This window comes from Mastigoproctus giganteus, chromosome 2 (assembly GCF_048544385.1).
Source record: "Mastigoproctus giganteus isolate SK-2022 chromosome 2, ASM4854438v1, whole genome shotgun sequence".
Taxonomy (NCBI): domain Eukaryota; kingdom Metazoa; phylum Arthropoda; class Arachnida; order Uropygi; family Thelyphonidae; genus Mastigoproctus; species Mastigoproctus giganteus.
The window spans coordinates 132,207,287-132,231,688 of NC_143576.1; the positions used below are offsets into that span (position 1 = coordinate 132,207,287).

Genomic DNA, 24,402 nt, shown 5'->3' on the forward strand with positions numbered 1-24,402 from the left:
GTGTACGTTTAATGTCGTTAGTCCCCACATGAATAATAATATTCTCTTTACCACCCTTAAAATCTGACAATCTGTTGGTGATATCATTAATAGTTGCTCCCGGCAGACATACCCTGGTTCTACTCTACCTATCCTTATTGCAAAAAATATTCCCCGTTTCCCTGACAATGGAGTCTCCTAATAAAAAAATGTCCTTTTTAACCAGAGTAGTTTGCACTTGATTTTTCTGTTTTGAGGCCCGAATCGGGTGTGCATCACTTGGTAAATGCTGGAGTGTTGAGTCCCTGACGAGCTCCCAGATGCATTATTCTCGAGGGCAAGCACCCGTTTGTTCAGGGACTCAAATTGTTCCATCAGTGCACCAAATTGTAATTTAAGATAGGTGCACTCCTTACATCAATCACAAAGAAAAGAATCCCCAGGTGAGCTATGATTAGTCACCAGGTCGACCTTGGAAAACATTCCACAGGTTCCGCAACGGATTAAATCATGACTCACCCGTAAATCGCCATCGGCTATTTCCGTGTGAGTCAGAATACCCTGTGACGTGTTTAAGGCAGATCTCGTAACTACCATTATAAAATTAGATAAATATCAATGAAAATTAACTTTAAAAAATTATATACTTTTATTTTGCCAAAGGTCTAACCTTTTCTATCAATGGATCCATGATCCTTCATAGATCCTCTTGCCCACCCAACCTCAAATATCGAGTGTTTGAGTCCTCATTATTTTCTTAATTTTATCATGTTGTGAAGATTTATTTACACTTTTTTTACTGTCTTTATTTTTATACATTACAAATTTTTCATTGTCATTGGTAAACTGTCTTTTATATTATTTCTAAATATTTCTGACCACCTAGTGCCAGCAGTAGGAGTTTTATAACTCCTACTGCTGGCACTAGGTGGTCAGAAAGAAATGATCAGATGTACATTTGCTTTAATGATTTAAATGATCAGATGCACATTTGCTTTAATGATTTAAATAATCAGATGTACATTTGCAACATGAACAACCATAACTGTCCCTTCCATTTTTCCTAAATTTTCCTTTGGGCTACTGAAATTTTTAACATCTGAAAAAATCCATACAGACAAAACAGTGACAACCTGTTTGGGGTTGCTTGACTGCAATTTCTTAGTAGCAGATATACATACAATCATCTACTAGTGAGAAAATTATATAAACAATAGTAGTAATTATGTCAAAAAAATAATGTTATGATGTCAGTACTGTAATATGTGCATTCATGTATCCCTATATCAATAAATGAATTTGTACAGTAAGTTTGTGTACTTACTTTCCAGATAGCCTATTTAACAAATGAAAAGAATATGCTATTTCATTCAAAGTTATATTTTTAAACAGTGTGACTTCTGTACAACAACTCCCAATAACATTACCTTGTTCCATGAACTGGAATGTAATCCTGAAGTACTCATGATGGGAAACATTCTTGAAAAGGCAGGCATTATAAAAAAGCTTGGGCAAATACTTGATGCAAAAATTGGAATGGATAATACTTCTGCTGTGTAATTCTGAAAGATAATAAAAAATGCGATATTAATTTGGAAGAGCTGATGGGAAAAAGTGAAAACCATCAGTTTCATTTGTTTTGATCAAAGTGAATATTAATTAGAAAACATCTGAATTGAGAGCTAGTTAAAAAAAAATTAGCATGGCAGAGTAATAATATTAAAATTCTCAAAAACTGCAATAATGATAGTGTTACTGCAGTTGTAACTGAATTTCCCTTATGTGAGCATAAAATCATCTCAGCTATATGCAATCATCATATTATATTGGCACATAGCATGATAATTGTAGTATGTGTTCTGATATACAGACATATTTAAATGTCTTTTTTCTATGCAAGCAAGGTGGGATTATGTTTTAATGCAAATATTACTGCAAAAATAAAACACACTTGCTAACTATTTAATATTTTTTAAAGCAATGTATAAAGTTTATAACGTGTTCAAGTGTTTCTAACAATGTATTTAAGAAGCAGTGTGTACTCCATGACAGAATAGCAGTTTTGCCACTCTTATCACTCATTTGGACATATCTGGGTTTGGGTTCTGTCATAAAGCAAAGTTCTAAAACCCTCTTCAAGCAAAGCTGTAGTTAGCTGATCTCAGAAAGGAGTAAGTTCCTCCCCAGTGAGTTACTCCACATTTTTCAGCACCCAAAACATGCAAATCAGCTCATGAACACCCACTTGTCGTTGTTGTTGTTATTTGGTTTTTAGAAGCATTAGCAACTTAGTTGCTAATGCTTCTAAAAACCAAATAACAACAACATATTGCTCCGGGAATATGCGGTGGTCATTCCCTGACCTTTCCGCATCCTCCATATTTGGTGGTGACAGGCTCGAACCCTGGTCTAATCAAGAAAGTGAGTGCTACGCACTGCTGCTCCTTCCCACCTGGCTACGGAGGCGCCAACACCCACTTGTGCAGACATAATGCACAATGGCACAATATGGCCTAAGTTAGAATCCACTATGTGATGCAAGGAAGCAGGGGGAAAAAATTACTTGCCCATTCCTTCAAATAATTTATCCAAACCTTAAATTTATTCAAACTATCCATCTTCACAACACTAAGTGGAAGTTTCCAACAACTGATTACTATTTGGTCGAATGCAAATTTCACAACATCAATTCTGATGTCCATCTTTTTACAATTTAAATTTAATTTATTTAAATATATTTAAATTTGTAAAGTTGTTGATGTTTTAAAAAAAAAAACAATAAGAAGCAGAGTCTCTTAAAAGGTTAACATATAAACCAATTATCAAGTATATAATAAGAGGGTTATCACTACAGAACTTAAAACTTAGTAAATTTTCTACTTTATGGACAATCTTCATCAATAGATGAAAACTGTCCATTACACTATACTGTACGACCAACTGATAACATGCTTTTGACAGCAAATGCTTTTCCATAATAGTATTTTCTGACAAAATATTATTTCTATATCTTTCTTGGGTTTTGCTGCATGACTTGACTTGACTTTATACTTATTGCTTTTAAGAAAAAAACCTCTCATCTTGTTCATAGATGTCATTTTACTGAAGCATTTAAAATGTGTTTTTGAAAGCTCTGATACAATAGCCAAAGGAGGTAGGGTAAAATGTTTTATGTAAAACCTTATTACTGTTTCTAATGTTATGCATAACTTATAACTCATTTCTTTCTAACTCTTCTAATTTCCGTTATTCACTATTTTAACTTTTATTTATTATAAACCTACATTACAGGTTTATAATAAATACCCCCATTTATAATGCAGAAAAAATTTCTCAATTAGTCTATAGTTATTCTAAAGTTAGTTAGAACTGAATATGAAACATTAAAAGAAAAATAATATAGCTGAACACTTGGGAAAGCTCAAGTTAACAGAGTTTGCTTTCTAGTCAGTTGTATATTCAAGCCGGTGCATTTCATAGTAACAGAATGCACAATAACACAAATAATTACTTTTTAGTTGAATTCATAATTTGTAAAGTTTGAATTGATTAAAATAAATTTTATGTCAAGGCTTACAAAACAGACAAAATACAAGGAGCAGTTTTGTATTTAGTATACACATGGACTAAAACCACGTTCAACTTAAACATGTATACTATTGTACCCTTACATATCACCACTACATTATGAAAGTTGTTATTATGTCTGCAACAAGAGTATATTCTATCTACCAGGGTTAGTCTACTAGCATATGAATTTTTTTTGGTTTTTTTTTTTTGGTTTTTTTGGGGAATTCATTGTGGCTTTGTGACATATCAAAATCCAGTATGTTTTAATGGCCTTTTTAAGAAACTATTCTTGGTCGGATTAAGCTTTGCACTCTTAGTATGAAATTTTCTTGTTTCTGTAGTTGCAAAGGAAATTTGAAATGAAATTTGCTGTTGGAGTTCTGGGTCTTGAATAAGATTACCCAATAAGAATAAGATTAATCTTACTCAATACGATTCGGAGAAGGCTGAGGCCTAGAATAGTCTTACTCCAAGTGGGCTGGATTTAAAGTAATGAAAAGCAGTTTTGTAGTGCTTTCTGTAGTAAAATACCAGTGTTTTAAAGGTGATTCCAGAGGTAGATGTTTAGTGTGGTGCAGGTGAATTTTAAGCTCTTGAGTTTTTTAAAAATAAGTGGTTTTCGAGCTAGGTAATTAAAAAAGAAGTTGCTGGAGGAATATGTGAACTGTAGGTGAGTGTAGTGATAAGTTTTGAGAGCTGACATTTTGTTTTTTAAGAATAAGTGTATTTGCTGCTCATGAATTTCCTATGGCTAAAGCTCTAATTTGGATGACAGTGACATGCCACTGTCATCCAAACCTTATGAAATTTGTGTCCCACCGAATACAGTGAAAAGAAAATTGTTATATGTGTTGCGAGAAAGATGGAACCTATTGATGACTTTTGCTCACAGGTTATTTTCACCATTAGATAGTCCTACAGAAGAACAACAAAGATCTGGCTCTGAACCTGCAGAATGTGCAACAGCTGAGGACACAGGAATAATTTAAAAGGGAGGCAATGAGAATATAACATGCAGCAACTTGGGATCAAATTGTACAGAAGGAAAAAGTAATGACACGTATGATAGGACAAAAAGTAAGGCCAGTCAGGCCAGTGGGAGCTACATCATAGAACCAGATTTGGTTTCCAGGTGTGGACTGCCTTACTTCCCTCTGACGAATGAAGTGGAAAATACAAGTGAAGAGGATGTGGTATCCCTTGAATTTAGGTTATTGTTATGGTTGGAACATTTGCAGCAGACTATGAGTGAAGCCTTAAATGACATTGAATGCTCTTTGCAAAAAGGTAATGGGGATGAGATCCTCCTGCTCTATTAAAACCTAAATCTTCTGTACTACAGGATAATCAGGGAACACTTCCTTTGTCATTAATGGAGGGTTCCGCTTCTTTATGCACCACAAGTACTCTAGTGGTGCATAAAGAAGGGGAACCACATAAATTATTCAATGACCTTCCTCATGATTACGATGATAACAATTGTTGTCATCGTGGGTGTTAACTGTTACACCCAGAATCAGAGGAAAACTTGAGTTTTTCGGATGTGTATATATGGGCAGGGCAATAGTAGTAGTTATCAGTTGAGAAGATATTATCTAACAACAATGTGTTATCATTGTTTAAGATATGGACATACTGCAGAACATTATTATTCAACCTGCTCACATTTTGGAAGATGTGGGCACTACTACGTTGATTGTATGTACAGGAACATTAATCTGACTTGTGATAACTGTTGGTTGTGAATCACTATTCATCTCATTCGGTAAGAAGAATTCTATGTCCATATTTCCAGAATTTGATTGTATACTACAATATGGTCACAAAGGAGCTGGATGCAAAAAATAGTTTTGATGTCATCTACTTGGATTTTGGGAAAGCTTTTGGTACTGTTGCATATAAGACTGCTGTACAAATTGGAGCAGTGTGGCATTAAAGGCAAGTTGCTACCATGGATAAAGGGATGGTTGAGTGGGAGAAGACAGTGAGCAGTAATCAATGGACACTGCTCTTCATGGACTAATGCTATTAGTGGCATCACCCAGGGGTTCGTGTTGGGTCCATTGTTGTTTTCTGTATTTATCAATGATATTGATGAAAGTATATCAGGCTTAATTCAAAGTTTGCAGATGGTAGGGTTGTTAATGATATTAAGGATAGTATGTTACTACAATAGGATCTGGAAAAGTTGAGCAGATGGGCTGAGAGGTGGCAATTGAAGTTTAACATTGACAAATGCAAAGGGCTGCATATGGGTAGCAGTAACCTTTGAGATATATACCAACTGTATGGTACAACACTCAGGGTAGTGGAGAATGAAAAAGACTTGGGGGTAATTGTGCAGTCAGATATAAAGTTTTCTGAGTAGTGTAAACAGGCTGCAAGAGTAGCTCATGGGATCTTGTCAATGATATATAGGAATTTTGCTAGCAGAGATAAGGAGGTGATTATCCCTTTATATAAGGCAATGATTAGGCCACACTTTGGGTATCGTATACAGGTCTGGAGGCCTCATGTTAGGAAAGATTAGAACTGCTGGAAGGAGTATAGAGAAGGGCAATGCGATTAGTGGAACATAATGGAACATAGGGTTGCTATTACCAAGAAAAGCTTAAGTCTGCAAATTGCGGAGTCTGGAGACTAGGCACCTGCAAGGTGATCTGACTGAGGCATATAAGGCCTTGAACGGTTCAAGCAAGCTCAATGCTGATGGGTATAAATTCAAATCGAGGAAAGACAGTTGTTGAATATATGTGCAGAAATTTGCCTTTAGCCAGTGGGTAGTTGATTGCGGGAACAAACTTCCATCTGTCATTGTGGAAGTTGACAGCTTAAATAAATTCAAGGCTGAACTAGACAAACATTTGGAGTGAATGGATGAAATGGGAAGGGTTTTTTTTTTTTTTTTTTTTTGCCTGATGCTATATAAGCTTGCTTTCTTGCATCACATGCCTCTACTAATGCTAACTGTCAGTTCATTATTTCTAAGCTATTCTGTGAAGGTAAGCATGCTGGAATGAATAATGCTGGAAAGCCTTGATAGATGAATAGAGTTTTACAATGTCAGCAAGCATTAATAGCTATTTCTGCTATCAGTGTTTTCAGGGTCATTATTAAAAATGCTGAAAATGTTCCAGTAAGAAGCCCTGAGGGACACTCTGCTTAGGACTAAACTCATATGAGTTGATATCTTGGTAGTTAACAGTGTTTTCTATTATTGATATAGTTAATCAGCCAGAAAGAAAGTGGATCAAGTATTCAATAATAACTGAATTTATTGGCAAGAAATTTTTTGCAATAAGCACAGGATCTATTAGAATGAGATTTACTTCTCCTTTCTCCACTGCTATATATATTGCCAAAAGATAGATTTGTAGCCAACAAACTGTTTCTAGTAAATCCATGTTCAAAGGTTACTTTTGCACAACCACACAAAAATTTTTGTAATTGAGTCTATGAGACTAACAAGACTATAGTTCTCAATCTTTCCTTTGGTTTTGGCTTTGAAAGTTAAAATTATGTGAACCATCATCAATATTAGATAACTTTTTAGAAGGACTCTTAAAATAAAAATTAGTTTGAACAAATTATCACAAATGCTGAACTCGCATGTCTGAAAAATACAGAGAAATCTGAAGTGATAATTCTCCCAGTCAAGAATGCCAGAACAAGACCAGCAAAAGTCAACAAAGTCAAAATCCTGACTATATAACAAGTAATGCTATGTTGTTTATTATCAAAATTCCTAGGGAAATTTTAAATAACCCTTTGTGCTTAATTTTTGATTGTTGAAAGTTTCTGTTACGAGTTAAATTGTCTGATTGTAAGGTTATTGAAAGGCAAGAGAAATTTCATTTATTTTACTGTTAGAAGGAATTAAAAGATGTTTTCCATTTTTTAATTCCTGCTTGTTTCCATTTGCAGTTTTGTTCCCTTTAAAAGTCCTTTATTTTTCACTAATTTCATCTGTTCAGATGTGTCTTGCATTCTGTAAGAATTTTAAAAATTCACCATAGCTACTTAAGTACTCTGTATAGTGTACTACTTTCTGTTTGAGTAATGCTACTGTTTGTCTTCTCACTGATGACCATCTCAGAGGTGATACAGTGTCGCAAATCACCTCAGAGGTGATGCAGCAACACAGGACTACAGGCAGCATGCAAGTCCATAGGGTTATCTTTAAGCTTCTTCTTACAGTCAAAGATCTTGAAAATGCAGCTCGATAAACTTGCCTCAGGGGTTCCAGTCTTTGTTGAACAACAAAATTTGTTGCACATTAAAGATCTCAAAATAATCAGGAAATACATCAGAACAACTATCTACCCATGTTTACTGTACACATCAGAAGTCTGGAGCCTCAGATATCCAAACGATTAAAAAGCCTCTCATTGCATCTGAATATTGGCTACTAAAATGGGCCAATTGGAAATCTAATCTGCCACCACAAGCTAGAACAACAGCATTAACAAATGCAATGGGGGGTTCCCTGTCTCTCCGAGCTTATTGATTCCCGAAAGTTGGTCATCACAGTGAAAATGATTGTGGGATTTATCTCCGAGCCATCCATAGGGGATACATGCTGCTGAAGAATCCCTATCTCTGCCTTGCAGACAACCCCTAGGCTGCCCACCCAGAATTCGAGACTTTTCCTGAAAAATTGATTCCTCCCCTTTCGGATGCTCTCCCAGGTCTACAAACTTGATGTTGATCTTAATAAATTCACGTTATAAAAGATATAGAAAGAAGGTGCTTTCCATGCGATGACATTAGTTGGACTGAATTTTTTTTTTTTTTTTGTTTACTTCACATTATATGTCTTGGCATTGTTAACCCCTGGCCTGCGTGCCATGACGGGTTGGTTACAACATTAAGTTCTCTGTAACATATTTTCTTAGGTTAAAATAAAGATTCTCTCTCTCTCTCTCTCTCTCTCTCTCTCTCTCTCTCTCTCTTAAATTATAATGAACAGTACAATCTCACTAATTCAGACATTACAGGAGAGAAAGAGGTGGCCCAAATTAGTGAAAATACAAATTACAGAATATAACAATATGCAAAAATTTTCAACTCGTAGTTCATAAAAACAAGGAAATTTATTCACAATCCAGTAACATAAATTAATTTAGATATAAATTAATTAATTTATATTTAAAATGAAGTGGCATACAAAGAGTTTGAATCAAGAACACAAATAATGTTTTTTAAACAATACACTAAAACTGTGTTAAATGCATAACTATATAACTGTAAATTCAACTAAATGAACACATTAAAGTTCTACCTCAATCATAATTGCTTCATTAAGTAAAGGTCCTGCTGTAATGCCATTTCATAATGTTCTTCATTTCTCTTATTTCATTTCTTCATTTCTCTTCATTGCAAATCAGAATTAGAAATTTTAATATGGGTACCGAAGCAACTTCTGCCTTCAGGTAATTTAACTTTTTCTTCGTTTCTTTACTTCCCACTTTGCCTATAGATTTTCCTCCTTGAAATGTTGTTGCCATTTCATCTCTTCTTCACCACATTCTTACATTCCCCAAAATTAATATCGTTTTTTCCATTTTTGTGTAACACATTTTGATGTTCTTCATCTTTAATTCCATTTCAATAAGCAAGGACATCATCATAATTTTATAGGTTTTTCCATGCATTTACTATTTTACTCTACTTTACTTCACTTCAACCTACAGCCTAGTTTTACACAGCATATTTTATGTTATAATTTTTAATAATGGTCAGTCTTTTCACCTCTTGTCAGAATCATCAAAAAACCCAAATATTCAACTCTTTTCATTTCATATAAGCATTTGCAGCTATTAAATTCAAACAGATTACATTTAAGTAAACTAACTGATCCATAAACTATGGTATGGATAACAAAAGCATTATCAAGAGAACTATGGTATGGATGACGGCATTTGATATTGCCTTCGTCACTTGATAAAATTAAGCAGAAGGTTGTGCAAGTGCAGCAACTAATAATAAGAAGGTTGTGCAGGTGAGGGCCTATCTTACACCTAGGCAAACAAGGCAATTGCCTAGGGTCCTTAAAATCATGGGTTCCATCCCCTGGAATCATAAAATAAAATTTTTTATTTACAATAAAAAAAACACAAAATTCTACCATAGTTGTTGTTGTTATTTGGTTTTTAGGAGCATTAGCAACTAAGGCCATATTGTTCTGGGGATATGCGGTGGTCATTTCCTGACCTTCCCGCATCCTCCGTATTTGGTGGTCACAGGCTCGAACCCCGGTCTGATCAAGAAGCGTGTGCTACGCACTGTTGCTCCTGCCCACCTGGCTACGGAGGCGCCTTCTACCATAGGGCCCTGTGCCACTGAAAGAACCTTAAAACTACAAATAAGGAGATGCCAACTGTTCTTCCTCGGCGATTACAGCCACACAAAACGCCTTCTTCCAGAAACTTTCAGAGTTACCTTCATATTTATTCCATACGATTTCGCTTTAGCCATCGGTGAGTCTGCTGGAATCTAGATAAGTGCACGAACGGAGTGACTGCTACTTGTGTGTGAATGCTTGTATACACCATGGCGTTATAGGACTTTAGCCCAGGGATCCCAACTTTTTCCTACCCGCAACCCCAAAATAATACGTGAAAATCACACACAGCCACATATATTTGCCTTAGGAACAATATATAAAATTTACCTCTTTTATAGCTGGCCCATGAAACAGACGAACAAGTGTCAGTACTTGTTACTGACACTTGTTCATCTGTCCAAAAATATTATTAGGGAATAGAATACCTGAAATGTATAAGTACAACTTAGTGAACATTCGCTAAAATATCACCATAGTGAATATTGTAAATATTTACATGAAGCTATTTTTTCAAATCACAAGGAAAACCAAAAGTAATTAAATAGAAGTAATATAAACTATCAGTATAATTAACCCAACATATTGGCAATTTGATTACATGCAGTTACACACAATGGAACCATCTGTTATTGCCATTAATTTATATGTATTCCATGCATTTTTCTTCTCTGCCACACGTCTCATTAGTTCATGTGACATCCATTTAGGCCTAAACCTTGAACAATATTTCTTAGTTGGTATGTAAAGCCTAGTAGCTTCCAAGATAATTTCTTTGAATGCTTCCCATTTTGAATTTGCTGTTGGTAACATCATCAGTTGGTCCCACCATATAGAATTTAAATACTGTCTCAGACCACCATAGTCACCTTTACGAAAGCAAAAACCCTTCCCTTTACCCCTGATGGTAGTTACCTCTTTGAGTAAATCCCACTTCAGCACACTGTGATCACTGCCACCTAGTGGTTCCTTTATCTGCAGATTCTTAATGCATGAAGAATCACTACTGATAATCAGATCAAGAGTATTACTCCCTCTAGTTGCCTCCCGAACAAGCTGATGTAGAAAACAATAATTCCAATAAATCCACAAAAGTCTTGCTAGTGTGTGAGTGACCAACCCACAAATTCCAGTCAATATCCGGGAAATCAAAATCCCCCATTATAAGACTCTCTGATTTACTGGCCCACTCTATTTCCCTGTACAGTTCCTTATTATACTCATCAGAGTCATTAAGCCTATAACACACTCCTACTCTCAATTTTGATCTCCCAATACTTATGTCACACCAAACTGACTCGACACTGCACTGTCCAGCGATGTCGACTGGCCTCACTTCCTTGGATTTTATGTGTTTCCTTAATAACACATTGTACTCCCCAAATTCCTGTTCTGCATTCCTTATATCTGTGTGACACCACGTCTCTGATATCTCAACAATATCTGCCTTTGATGTTCTGAACAATACTTCAAATTTATTTACCAAACTCCTAGCATTGGTGTACTTGCACCTGTTCCTATTCTTAGCTACCCTAACACAACCCATGTGTTTACTTGTACCGCAATGACTCCCAGCATTCTCTGAAATACCCTGCATCTTGTTTTCCAGGCTGCTACTCATTGCAATAGAAGCAGTGCAAGAATGGCTTTCACCTTTGCCAGTGGCTACTGTTAATCTATTAGTCCTTGTATCCCCCCCCAAGCTAGCAGTTTTCCAAACCAACTAACACTGCCTCAATAGCATCAGCAAATATTCTTGCACCCTTTCTATTTAAGTGTATTTAACAGAAGCAGTCTCTTCTGTTAAAAGGACAGTATGGATGAAGGCATTTGATATTGCCTTCGTCACTTGATAAAATTAAGCAGAAGGTTGTGCAAGTGCTGCAACTAATAATACGAAGGTTGTGCAGGTGAGGGTCTATCTTACCCCTAGGCAAACAAGGCAATTGCCCAGGGCTCTTAAAATCATGGGTCTCATCCCCTCGAATCATAAAATAAAATTTTTTATTTACAATTAAAAAAAAACACAAAATTCTACCATAGTGCCCTCTGCCGCTGCAAGAACCTTAAAACTACAAATAAGGAGATGCCAATTGTTCTTCCTTGGCAATTACAGGCACACAAAACGCCTTCTTCCAGAAACTTTCAGAGTTACCTTCATATTCATTCCGTACAATTTCGCTTTAGCCATCGTTAAGTCTGCTGGAATCTAGATAAGTGCACGAACCGAGTTATTGTTACTTGTGTGTGAATGCTTGTATACACCAATGGCATTATCGGACTTTAGCCTAGGGGCCCCAACCTTTTCCTACCCGCAACCCTAAAATTATACATGACAATCACACACAGCCACATACATTTGCCTTAGGAACAATACATAAAATTTACCTCATTTATAGCCGGTCCATGAAAACAGACGAAAAAGTGTCAGTACTTGTTACTGACACTTGTTCGTCTGTCCAAAAACATTATCAGAGAATAGAATACCTGAAAATGTATAAGTAGAACTTAGCGAATATTCACTAAAATGTCACCATAGTGAATATTGTAAATATTTCCATGAAGCTATTTTCCAAATCACAAGGAAAATCAAAAGTACTTAAATAGAAGTAATATAAACTATCAGTATAATTAATCCAACATATTGGTAATTCGGTATGTGCAGTTATGCACAATGGAACCATCTGTAATTGCCACCCTTGCTAGGCAGAGTTATAGTAGGGTGGGGCAACTGGATGGAATTAAGAAGAAAGTACAATGGAATTGCCTTCCTCTCAATTTGAGCTGGAAAAAAATTTTATCTTTAGCACAAGATGCAAAATCAGCTATCTGCATGTTTAGTATTTGTGTAACAGAAGACAAAAATTTTTTAAAACTTACCATATTTCCCATCCATTCCATCAGTTTTTCTTCTATTCTATAAAATATATGCTTGTCATCAGCGTCAGTGTTACCATATTTAAGAAAGGAATGAACATTTGCATGTGCTGTAGTAATAACAATACAATAGTAAAAGCTGCTAGATGTAAGAATATCCCTGATAATATTTAAGGATTCGCCATGAACTGGTGTTGTTAAAATAAATACACACTTTCTTTGGTTGTTGGATCCTTTCTGAAAAAGAAGAAAACTTATGTGAAGTAGCTATAAAACTCAAGCAAGTTTAGAGTAAAAGTGTCTATCATATGAGAGCTACAAAATAGTACTCTACAAGGATGGGCATAACATAAATTAAAATTTCAACAAAATGCATACATTTTGTAATGCAAAGGAAGTTACCACAAGTTGCCTTGGCACTATCTGCACTACAAATAAAAATCGCTACTCTTAAAGGATAAGTATACTACTATTTAGTTGAAATACATACTATTACTCATATGGCAATTATTTCTTAAATAGCACCGCAGTTCTTCAGAGCAGTGCTTTTTACTTGGCGCTGGTGGAATACTAAGGAAATCCATGGTGAATTACTTCACATGAAATTGATGCACTTTGTAGCAAACTTGGTTTTCTCACTGGGACATTACACAACTCAGGCTTTTGCCAACTCTTATATGTGAAGCAGCTTAATCATAAATCAATACATATGAAAAATGCAAGAAGTATTGTTTATACTGTTACAGGTGACCCCCGCTTAACGCTGATCATTCGTTCCGGAAAAACAGAGCGCTAAGTGAATCCGCGCTAAGCGAGCGCCGCTTTCCCATAAGGTAACATATGTATTTATGAGCTGCGGTCGGTGCCATAGGATATTTCCTAATCAACAATAAACGGTAATGAAAAGATGCACAAATGTCGGTCAAAATATTTAATATTCAAATATTTGCACATATAAAATATTCTGCATTACATACGTATAATTGTGTGGTAACTACTTGCGTATCAAAAGTAAACTTAAAATTCCAATTAAAATAATGAATTTAATTGATTTAATTTAATGGATGAATTTAATCATGAAAAATGTGTGGATTTTGAGTAAATGTGTGGATTTTGAGTTGAACTTTGGCCCTCTTCCAAATAAACTAAAAGGGGTATTAATTTTAAATGGCCCGCAGCGTTACCACCCAACAATAAAGTCAACTGATCCTTCGCCGCTTTGAAATTTGGCATATTTTTTGTTCTTTCAATATGAAACTTCTTTTAGGCATTCGTTTCCACAAAAGTCCCGCTTCATCTATGTTAAAAACTTGTTGAGAAGTATAACACATAATACCCCTCTTCAATAATTTTAACAAGTTCTTTTTTGAAAGTTTCGGCTCCTTGATCTGCACTAGCGGCTTCTCCCTGGATTTTAAATATATTCTACCAACCCTTACCAGTTTTAAATGGTTCCACTTTTTTTTTTTTTTTTTTAGGCGAGTTTTCTTCAGATCATCATATTGGCTAATCTCTTTCTCTCTCTCTCCTTTTTTTTTTTTTTTTTAATATTTAACTTAACTGACTTCTGCATTGGAATATTATCTTCAATAAAATTAGTCTTTCCATTTCAATCCTAATAGCCGGCCTAGTCCTAGTTGTTTGCAGTGGAACAGCTATCTTTGCCGCTGATAAAATTAATTTTTTATAATTGTTCTTACAGTTAAACTTGCAAGTCCTAAATTATGGCACACATCCGCTTGTCGTTGACCGGAATCGATTCGCTTCAAAACGTCTAATTTAATTTTCAAATTCAGTCTTTTTCTTACATTTATAGTCTTCGTACTGCGCCCAGACGTTGTTGCTTTTTCATTCCTGTCGGTCATTATTAGCTCTTCGAAAATATAACCGCGTTGGTTGAATTAATTATGATACAATGTTCAAGTAAACTTTCCGTTACGCACGATGTCTAATACTGTACTGAGTGATGACTAGACTTCGGATAAATGCATATAACCCAAATATTACAAGCAATATATTTGATCATTTTTTAAAATGTTGATCTCGGAACTACGTAACAAGTCACTGTACTGCAATTAAATTAGCGTGCGATAAAATTTCACTGAGCGTGGGAAAATTCCTCAAGTCGGCGTGGGAAAATTCCTCAAGTCGGCGTGGGAAACGTTTTAATGCTGTTTTGCTATTCATTTTCAAGCTATCGACTCCATCAAATGAAACGATTTCGTTAAATATGTCAAAAATGTAATCTGTAAAAGAGCGTTATAGTGATCTGTGACAGCGTTATAGTCAGATACGGGTTATAATATAAAACAGCGTTATAGCGAATCAGCGTAAAGCAAACCGCGTTATAACGGGGGCCTGCTGTATTACAGAATATCTGTTTTTGGGTAAATATTTTCCCCATGTTTATTATCAAAATTATTTCATGTTGCCAAATCCTCATAAATTTAGAAATACTAAAATTCAAGCTTAAAAGCAAGATAAGATGTTCAGTGCTGGAGTTAATGACAATTACCTAGTAATTAAGAGTGCATCACCAGATGGACTCAGGAGACATTCAGTTGGATTAGAGAGTGCCAACATATTGTCAATGCATAAAGGCAGTCCTAAGAGTGAAGCAGATTACGACCGGTCAGTCTGAGTTCGGTGGTAGGGAAAAATCATGGCGGCAATGATAAAGAGTGCAGTACAGGGACATTAAGATATATATAGAATTCTAAAGTGTACACAAATGGGTTTTGTATAATGAAAAATCATGTTTAACTAATCTGGTTAGTTATTTTGGCACAGTCACTAATGAATAAATAACTTCAACATTTTTTATCAGGATTTTAGTTGTTGTTGTTGCTTGGTTTTTAGGAGCATTGGCAACTAAGGCCATATTGCTCCGGGGATATGCGGTGGTCATTCCCTGACCTTTCCGCATCCTCCGTATTTGGTGGCTCATGGGCTTGAACCCCGGTCTAATCAAGAAGCTTGTGTGCTAGACATTGCTGCTCCTGCCTACCTGGCTACAGAGGCGCCATCAGGATTTTAGTAAAGCATTTGACTAAATCCCTCATCAGAGTTACTGTATAACCTGGAACACTGCAATCATAGAGGAAATCTTTAGATAGATCATAGGGTGGCTTCAGCACAGATAGCAGAGAATTGTGATTAACAGTTACTTTCCAGATTGGATGAATGTGAGAAGAAAGGTCCCCGTAAGGATTTTTTCCTGGAACCACTACTATTTCTTATTTTCTTAAATGACATTAATGATGGGGATGTGAGTTTGAACTTTGTAGATGATGTCAAGATCAGGAGAATGCTTAATGCCCAGTGCTATGCAATACTCATGAACTACTAGGACCGGCTTCAAGGATGGTCAGAAAAATGAAGGCAATGTTTTAATACAGCAAAATAGCAACCTTCAAATAACTTATATACTTAGTGAGACTGAATGAAAAACTGTACAAGAACAAAGGGATGTAGGAGTTACAATAAGAGTAGGCATGAAGTTCTCTCAGCAGTGTAGGCAGATGTAAGGAAGGCCCTTGTTGTTCAGTCAATGGTTTATCAAACATTTGCTTGTAGAGATAGGAATGCCATAATCCCACTATATAAAAGCAATTATAAGGCATAAGACTTATAATTGCTTTTATATTACATTTGAAATACAGTACCCTAGGAAAGGAAGCTGTATTTAAAAAAAAAAAGGCAATGAGCTCCTTGAAAGGGGTTCAAAGGTGGACAACTCACTTAGTGAGATCTGCAAAAGGATAACTTCAAATATGTGAACTATAGAAATTGGCAACCCGTCATCTTAGAGGAGACCTAATTGAAGTCTATAAAAGCAGAGAGTAAAATGAATGAAGGCAAAATTTTTATTGTTATGATTCCATAAGTAGGAACCATAAATTCAAATGAAGAAAGGAGGTTCGGAGTGGCTTATAGAAAGTTTTCTTTTAGTTATGAGTTGTTATAACTGGAATAAGTGTTGAGGCTGACAGCTTGGGTAAATTCAAAGGTCAGCTGGACTGTAACCTATATGAGGAAGAAAGCATATAGATAGTTTATTCTCTTTTATTTTTTTATATACTTTATTCTTTTATTTTTATTTTTTTATTTTTTTTTTTTGGCTTGTGTAGGAAAAAGCTTGTGGCCTGCTTATTTTGTGCTATACAGCTAATATAAAAAATACTAATTTATTAAAACATTGTATTCTTAAACACAGTATGAGCTCACACTGAGTAATTATAATAAAATGGTATATATTTTTGTTAAAAACAGAAATCAAAATTAGAATAAAAACATTATGAAAGAGTAAGAAACAACTGCGTCATATTTTCGGCTGCTAAATGTTATAATTTGTGTGAGTGGGTGGGTAACAAGATAATTAATATTAGTATTAATTAATATAATTAATACTAATCAACAAGATAATTAATATTAGTATTAATAATGGCCACATGGTACAAGGAAGCCTATGACTTATGCTGCACCAGCCAAAAAATTAAATAAAATAAAATAAAAAAATAACAATAATAAAATAACAAAAAAATAAATAAAATGAAATAAGAATAAAATAATAATAATAAGAAGAAGAAAATAAAAAAAAAATAATTTGACCAGTTGACCTTTGAATTTCCCCAAACTGTCAGCCTCTACCATCCATGTAGGCAACTTATTCCAGTAATTTATAATCGCTGGTAAAATAAAACTTCCTGCAATCCAGTCTAAACATCCCCCCCCCCATAACTTGAAATTATGGCCCCTTGTTCTAGAATCATTTATAACCGTGAAAATTTCGTCCTCATTCATTTTGCTTATGCCTCTCAGAGTCTTAAACACCTCAATCAAGTCTCCTCTAAGGTGCCTAGTTTCCAAGCTCTGCAATCCACATATTCGAAGTTTTTCCTCATATGGATACCCTTTTGCTGATCTCACCAGGCGAGTTACCCGTCTCTGGACCCTTTCAAGAAGTACAATGTCTTTCTTTAGATGCAGTCTCCATACCTGAACACAGTATTCCAAGTGTGGTCTAACAATAGCCTTATATAATGGGATTATGACTTCCTTATCTCTACTAGCAATTGTCCGATACATCATCAATAGGACACCATGGGCTTTCCTTGCAACCTATCTACAATGCTCAGAAAACTTAAAGTCTGACTGTATTAGAGGCAAATTAAAATCACCCATAATAAGACATTCACGCTTACTTGTCCATTCTATTTGTATGTAGAGGCTCTCATCATAATCTTCACAATCACCTGCCCTGTAGATTACTCCCACTCTCATTATACCTTTGCTTCCAACTATTTCATACAATACAGATTCTATATTAGCATGCGAAATGTCTGAATCCAGGAAAGCTTTCATCATGCCCAGGCTGCTTTTGATAAGAAGCACGACCCCACCACCTCTTCTATCTTCCCTATCCTTCCTAAATACATTATACATACCATACTGAAACTCACTTGTCCTAAGAGCAGTTCGAATTCACTCATTTTATTGACGACACTTCTGACATTACTGTGCAAACAATTAAAACTTAGTGTTCTTATATAGTTAACTACCCCGACACACCCCTTAAAGTTATTTAAGCTTGCTTCCCTGGTATTAGCTGCCCACTCATTTGAAACATTTCTGCCCTCAGAACATCTTGCTAATATGTTCTGTTGTGGTAACAAACAAGAACTCTTGAGATATTTGCAAGCGTTAATTTGACCAATATTATCAGATAAACGTGTATCTATATAAAATGAGAGTTATAGTTTCCCTGAACCTTTAATGTATCCTCAATAATACTGGCAAAAACTCTTGCACCACCTTTGTTTAAATGTATCCCGTCTCTACAAAACAGATTCCTTCTACCTACTAGTGTGGGCCAAGCTGATAGAAATTTCCCCCAAAAAGCCTTGCAGAGTCCTTCAAGTCTTGAGTTTATCCACAAGGCTTTCAGCAAATAATCCCTCCTATCGTGCCTGGGCAGACACATAGACATTGTGACTAACTCACGGCATTTCTTCAGCATGGTCCTATATTATATTTGTCTAACAAATCGTCCGATCGTGTATGCTTAATATCACTAGTCCCCAATGAATAATAATATTCTCTGTACCCCTGGTGACATCATTAATAGTTGCTCCTGGCAGACATACCCTGGTTCTAGTCCACCTATCCTTATTACAAAAAATATTTCTCATTTCCCTGACAATGGAGTCCCCTAATAAAACCAAGTCCTTTTGAACCAAAGTAGTTTGCACCTGGTTATTCTGTTCTTGGGCCCGAATCGGGAGTGCATCACTTGGTATGTTGCTAGAGTCTTGAGTCCCTGATGAGCTCCCAGTTACATTATTCTCGAGGGCAAGCACCTGTTATTTTTTCAGTGACTCAAATTGTTCTAGCAATGCACCAAATTGTAACTTAAGATCAGTGCACTCCTTACAACGGTGACAAAGGAAAGAATCTCCAAGTGAGCTAGGAATATCTACCAGGTTGACCTTGGAATACATGCCACAAGTTCTGCAAGGGATAAAATCATGACTCACGCAGGAATCGCCATCCGCTATTTCCGTATGAGTCATGGTGCCCTCTGACGAAGTGTTCAAGGCAAATCTTATAATAACCATTATAAAATTTACTAATTATTAATAAAAGAAACCTTCAAATAATTATATTTATAATATTAAAAAAAAATCAAACTATTACAGGAAAAGAAAAAACTTATTAAAATAAACTTTACAATATACTAAATAACCTTTGAAACCCTACTCTACTTCTGTAATCCTGCTGTAATCCCCTCTTCTCTATACTTCTATGATGAAGTAACTATACATAATGAAGTATTTATACAGTAAAACCTTCATTTAACAGACTATATGGAGTGGGGATAAGGCCTGTCCACTAAATTCAACTCTCCATTAAACTTGAAAGAAATATGTATATTTACTGATGTTGCTAGAATGTTATGAAAGAGTACTGTACTATGAAAAAAACATTAAATATTTCAATACTCTGTTTTTCTTTACTTACCAATTGTGTGGTGTACAAGAGCTGAAAATTTTGCTATTTCATTTAGAGTCTGACAAGCTCTTGTATACCCTAACTAGAATGATGACAGTTCACATGACACTACTGATAGAAAGTGATGAAAAATTCTAGCTCCCTTCAAGTCTCTACAATGTAAATCTTGTAAGGAGCACAAAACACATGAATTTGTTTTGCTTAGGAAATGTTGAATTTTGTTTCCTAAAAAGAAAAAGATTTTTTCCAGAACACGACTACATTTCATAATACTTACTTCAAAAGAAGAAAAGTCTTTAACATTTCCTGCTCCAGCATTCAGTAATCTCATTAATCCTCCATGCCAATGTAAACATTCTGCTGCACCCTTGTCCAAAAACACAAGAGACCTATTCACTTTTTCACAGACCTCATTCCACCATTTATCTAATACGTTTATAAGTATCTGCTGTAAAGGAGACATGCTGCAAATGAAAATATTTAATATCAATTACTGTTTACAAACTATAGACAATAAAATGTATGTATAAACAGCAATTATAGACAATCGCAACATCAACTGTTAAAAAAATGTCTTTTTGAAAAAGGAGTATATTTTAATCACTGCATCATTCATATGTTCATTCCCTTTTTTTCTTGAAATAACTTTATTTTTTATGTTACTAAGTTATAAAGTTGCAATTTTGATAATATCTACTAACAAGCTTTTATTAACTATTACAATATTTTGGAAGGAATATCAAACAAAAGAAATAGTTAATTTTTGAAAGGATTATCAGAATCTATTAGAGGTAACATAGAACACTGTTATGCATATATCAGAGAGAGAGAGAGAGAATCTTTTATTGCATCACCTTCGATCGTAACAGTTACAAGCTTGGACATTGTTGCAATGTCCCTTCATGGCCAAAAGGTTCTTGGCCTTGAAGGGACATTGACACTTATAAAGATAATGACATTGTTCTTGACACTTAGAGAGATAATGATAACCAGATATATTACAGAAATAAATAAACTGACATTAAGCGACATAGGACATTAAACAATTAAATAACATAAAATGACATAAGACATTAAATGAAATAAGATGATACAATGACGTACATTTCAAATTACATAAAACATTAAGATGACATGTAATGACATTAAACAAAACTGCATTAAATAAAAACTGGCATAACCTAACATTAAAATTAAATAAACAAAATGACACTTGATACATTTGAAAGCCCCGATTTTTGTCTATGCAGTTTGTGTGAGAGAACAGCATGAACAGAGGCAGTCGATGCACAAAGCCCTGGCTCCTTTCCCGGTATGGTCAATAATTAACAGGAGCATTAAAGTGGTGATTGACTGGCCTGCTGGCTTGGATGCGATGAAGAGAAGGCTTTTCATTTTGCAGACTGTCCGGACCTTCATTGGCTGTTCCTCACTGGAGGAAACCTGAGGTGAATTTGCATGTGACTAGATGGTTTCAACGATGCCCTCTGTCTATGCTGAGTGATTGGGAGCAATAGTATGTTTGGGGACCAGAATCCAGTGTCTATAGCATCGGTTAACAACAAATTTCTTTAGGTTGGCATCGATGTCCTAGATTCATCCAAAAATTATGGTAGGAAGTGATCTGATAGGTGGGGGCATGAGTGAATAGGGCAAATTGTTGGGGTGGCTCTGAGCTGGGCAGATGGAATCCCAGAATGAAGGAGATGTGATGAGACCAGTCAGCATCTTTACCGTGATTACTGGTCTCCCTTTCTTTCTTCAATGACAGAGGGCAGCCTGAGAATTCCCAGGGCCATTTTAGTTATATGTGTTTGGGGTGGTATCCTGGTTTGTAGGTTACCACTTGATGAGCCAGTATTCTGCTACCCAGATAGGTTTTGTGTTCATGGGTGCTGCCAACGCCCAGATTTCTGCTGCATAAAGTAGCAGGGGGTTGATGAAATGAAATATTTATTATATATAATTCCTCATTCACAATGTGACAGGAAGCTCTTCATTCTAGTTTGAATAAAGGGCTATTATGAAGCTTGAATTCTTCATTCATTCTCCGTTCATTATAATTGCTCACTAGTTTAAACCTAGTGGGCTATTATTAAGACTACAGAGAGAGAGAGAGAGAGAGAGAGAGAGAGAGAGAGAGAGAGAATAACAGAAACACCTCCTGCCCACATTTTCTAATAGTTCAGACACAATTAGCATTATTAGTGGCATATGATGCAAGAAAGCAAGTTTATACAGCATCAGCCAAAAAAAAGGAAGGAAAGAAAAAAAAAAAAAATATATATATACACTTCCCATTCCCTCTAATAGTTTGTCTAGTTCTTCCTTGAATTCATTTAAGCTATCAACTTCCATTGGGACCCTCCACTGGCTTTTAAGTGGGTATTCTTACTAAGAAAGGCTCAGTGCTGCAAATTGCACCATCTGGAGACTTTGCATCTGCGAGGTGTTCCAGCAATCAACCACTTGCTGGCCAAAAGTAAACTTCTGCAACTGTCCTTCCTCAATTTGAATTTATCTCCCCTCAAGTGCATAATCTGAGCAAGAGGAAGAATCGCATCAGCATTGAGCTTGCTCAAACCATTCAAAGACTTAAACACCTCAATCAGATCACCTCACAGATACCTAGTCTCCAGACGCTTCAATTTGCAGCACTGAAGCATTTCTTAGTAACAGCACCCATTCGTTCCCCTCACCAATCTCACCCTTCTCTGTACTCATTCTAGCAACTCTACATCCTTCCTAAAATGAGGCCTCCAGACCAGTATGCAGTACTCAAGGTGTGGCTTGACCTCTGCCTTATACAAAGGGATAATCACCTTATCTCTGCTAGCAAAATTCCTGTATATCATTAACAAAACCCCATGACCTGTCCTGGGGATGGCAGCACTGCTCAGAGAACTTCATATCTGACTGCACAAACATTCCTAGGTCTTTTTCATATTCCACTACCCTGAGTGCAGTACCACACAGTTGGCATGTTACTCTGGGGTTACTGCTACCCATATGCAGTACTTTGCATTTGTCAATGTTAAACTTCAGTTGCCACTTTTCAATTATTTATTTTGGGGTTTTTCAATAGAGGATGTGGGCACCAAATGGAGACAAAACCTCAGATCAGTTCTTCTGAACTTATGGACATAATTTGTTTTGAAGACAACTATTATGTCAGTGGATTTTTGGCTGCTGTAAAGGGATAAGTATTTTTAATTTTTACCGTATTCTTTGTTAATTAACATACTATATTGCATCTTATACAGATATTAAATGGTTTAGTAGCATTCGTTAGCTTCTTATTTCGAATTTAACTAGCGACTTTTGGAAGTTACGACTCCTGGTGTTGGCGCCAATATTGTTGAACTAGCCGCCATATTGTAGTCAATAAGAAATAGCATAATGTATATATATTTCGAACTGATATCATAAGGTATAAAGAAAAATTAGATAGCATAATACGAAGCACTCAATTAGGAATCTGTTAGCTTATTATAGTATTATCAATTAATCAAAAATATTATTAATCTTATTAAATTTCATTGTTAATTAAATTGTATTTAAACAGATATCATGACCCAGATTAGAGCTGCGAAGCAAAGATCACAGACTAGCAAAAGTGCTGTGACTCGGAGGAGAAATGAAAGGGCGATTCTCCAACGCATCACAGTCTCAAAAATGTGCGAAATGTGAAATATTTGCTGACCTTTCTAAAACAGGGCCTGATCTAGCCAAGGAGGATGCCTTTGTGTGTTTAGAGTGTCAAGAAATTAGTTGCCAACTCAGCATTCTGATGGGCATCTATGAGAGCTTGAAGTGTAGAGTAAATGCTCTCGAAGAAATTGAAATGAGGGGCCCATCAAGCTCTCAGCCACCCAGCTAAATGGCCGAGCTCACTCCTGTGCATCAGGCAACACAGAGACAATCTGCAAGGCACAATGTGTTGGTCCCAAAGGAACTAGTTATTGTTGGTGCTTCTATTGTCAGGAAGACAGGGAATATACTATGCAAGAAGGATAGGTGGAGCAGGACCACGGTATGTCTGCGAGGGACAAAGGTTGATGACGTTGTAGAGCAGATATCATCTTTTAAGGGCACAAAAGGTGATGCTGTACACGTTGGAACTAATGACATTAAGAGTAAAAGATCTGCAGATTTACTCAACAAGTACAGGTCAATGTTGAAAAAAAAGTCACGAGTTAGGGTTGAATGTGAAAGTGTCTGCAATTCTGCCCAGACTCGACAGGAGGGAGTATATGATGACAGCCTTGTCTATCAATTTGGCACTGGAGAGACTGTGCAAGGCTCAAGGGGTAGAATATTTTTCAGCCTGGTCTGTGCTTGTTGTTAGGAGAGACTGCTTCTACAGGGATGGGGTACACTTAAACAGAAAGGGTGCAAGAATATCTGCTGATGCTATTGAGGCAGTGTTAGGTGGTTTGGAAAATTGCTAGCTTGGGGGATACACAGACTAAAAGGTTAACAGTGGCCGCAGGCAGAGGCAAAAATGATTCTTGCACTGCTTCTATTAGAATGAGCAGCAGTCTGGAAAGCAAGATAATGGAGATTACCAGGACTGCTGGGAGTCATAATGGAACAAATAAATATATGGGCTGTGTTAGGGT

The 24,402-nt window shown here is 35.9% G+C and overlaps 1 protein-coding gene across 1 annotated transcript in view; it reads right to left on the minus strand.

Moving 5' to 3' along the window:
* Window positions 1-24,402, minus strand: part of LOC150089571 (sec1 family domain-containing protein 2-like) — a 200,058-nt gene that overhangs the window by 152,183 nt on the left and 23,473 nt on the right. Inside the window, exons 3-5 of the mRNA XM_090390034.1 lie at window positions 20,058-20,244; window positions 12,773-13,006; window positions 1,407-1,541 (exon numbers count right to left, since the gene is read on the minus strand). Of these exons, the coding sequence (XP_090246160.1) occupies window positions 1,407-1,541; window positions 12,773-13,006; window positions 20,058-20,243 (555 nt within the window). The 5' untranslated portion in view covers window position 20,244. The remainder of the gene's footprint in view (window positions 1-1,406; window positions 1,542-12,772; window positions 13,007-20,057; window positions 20,245-24,402) is intronic.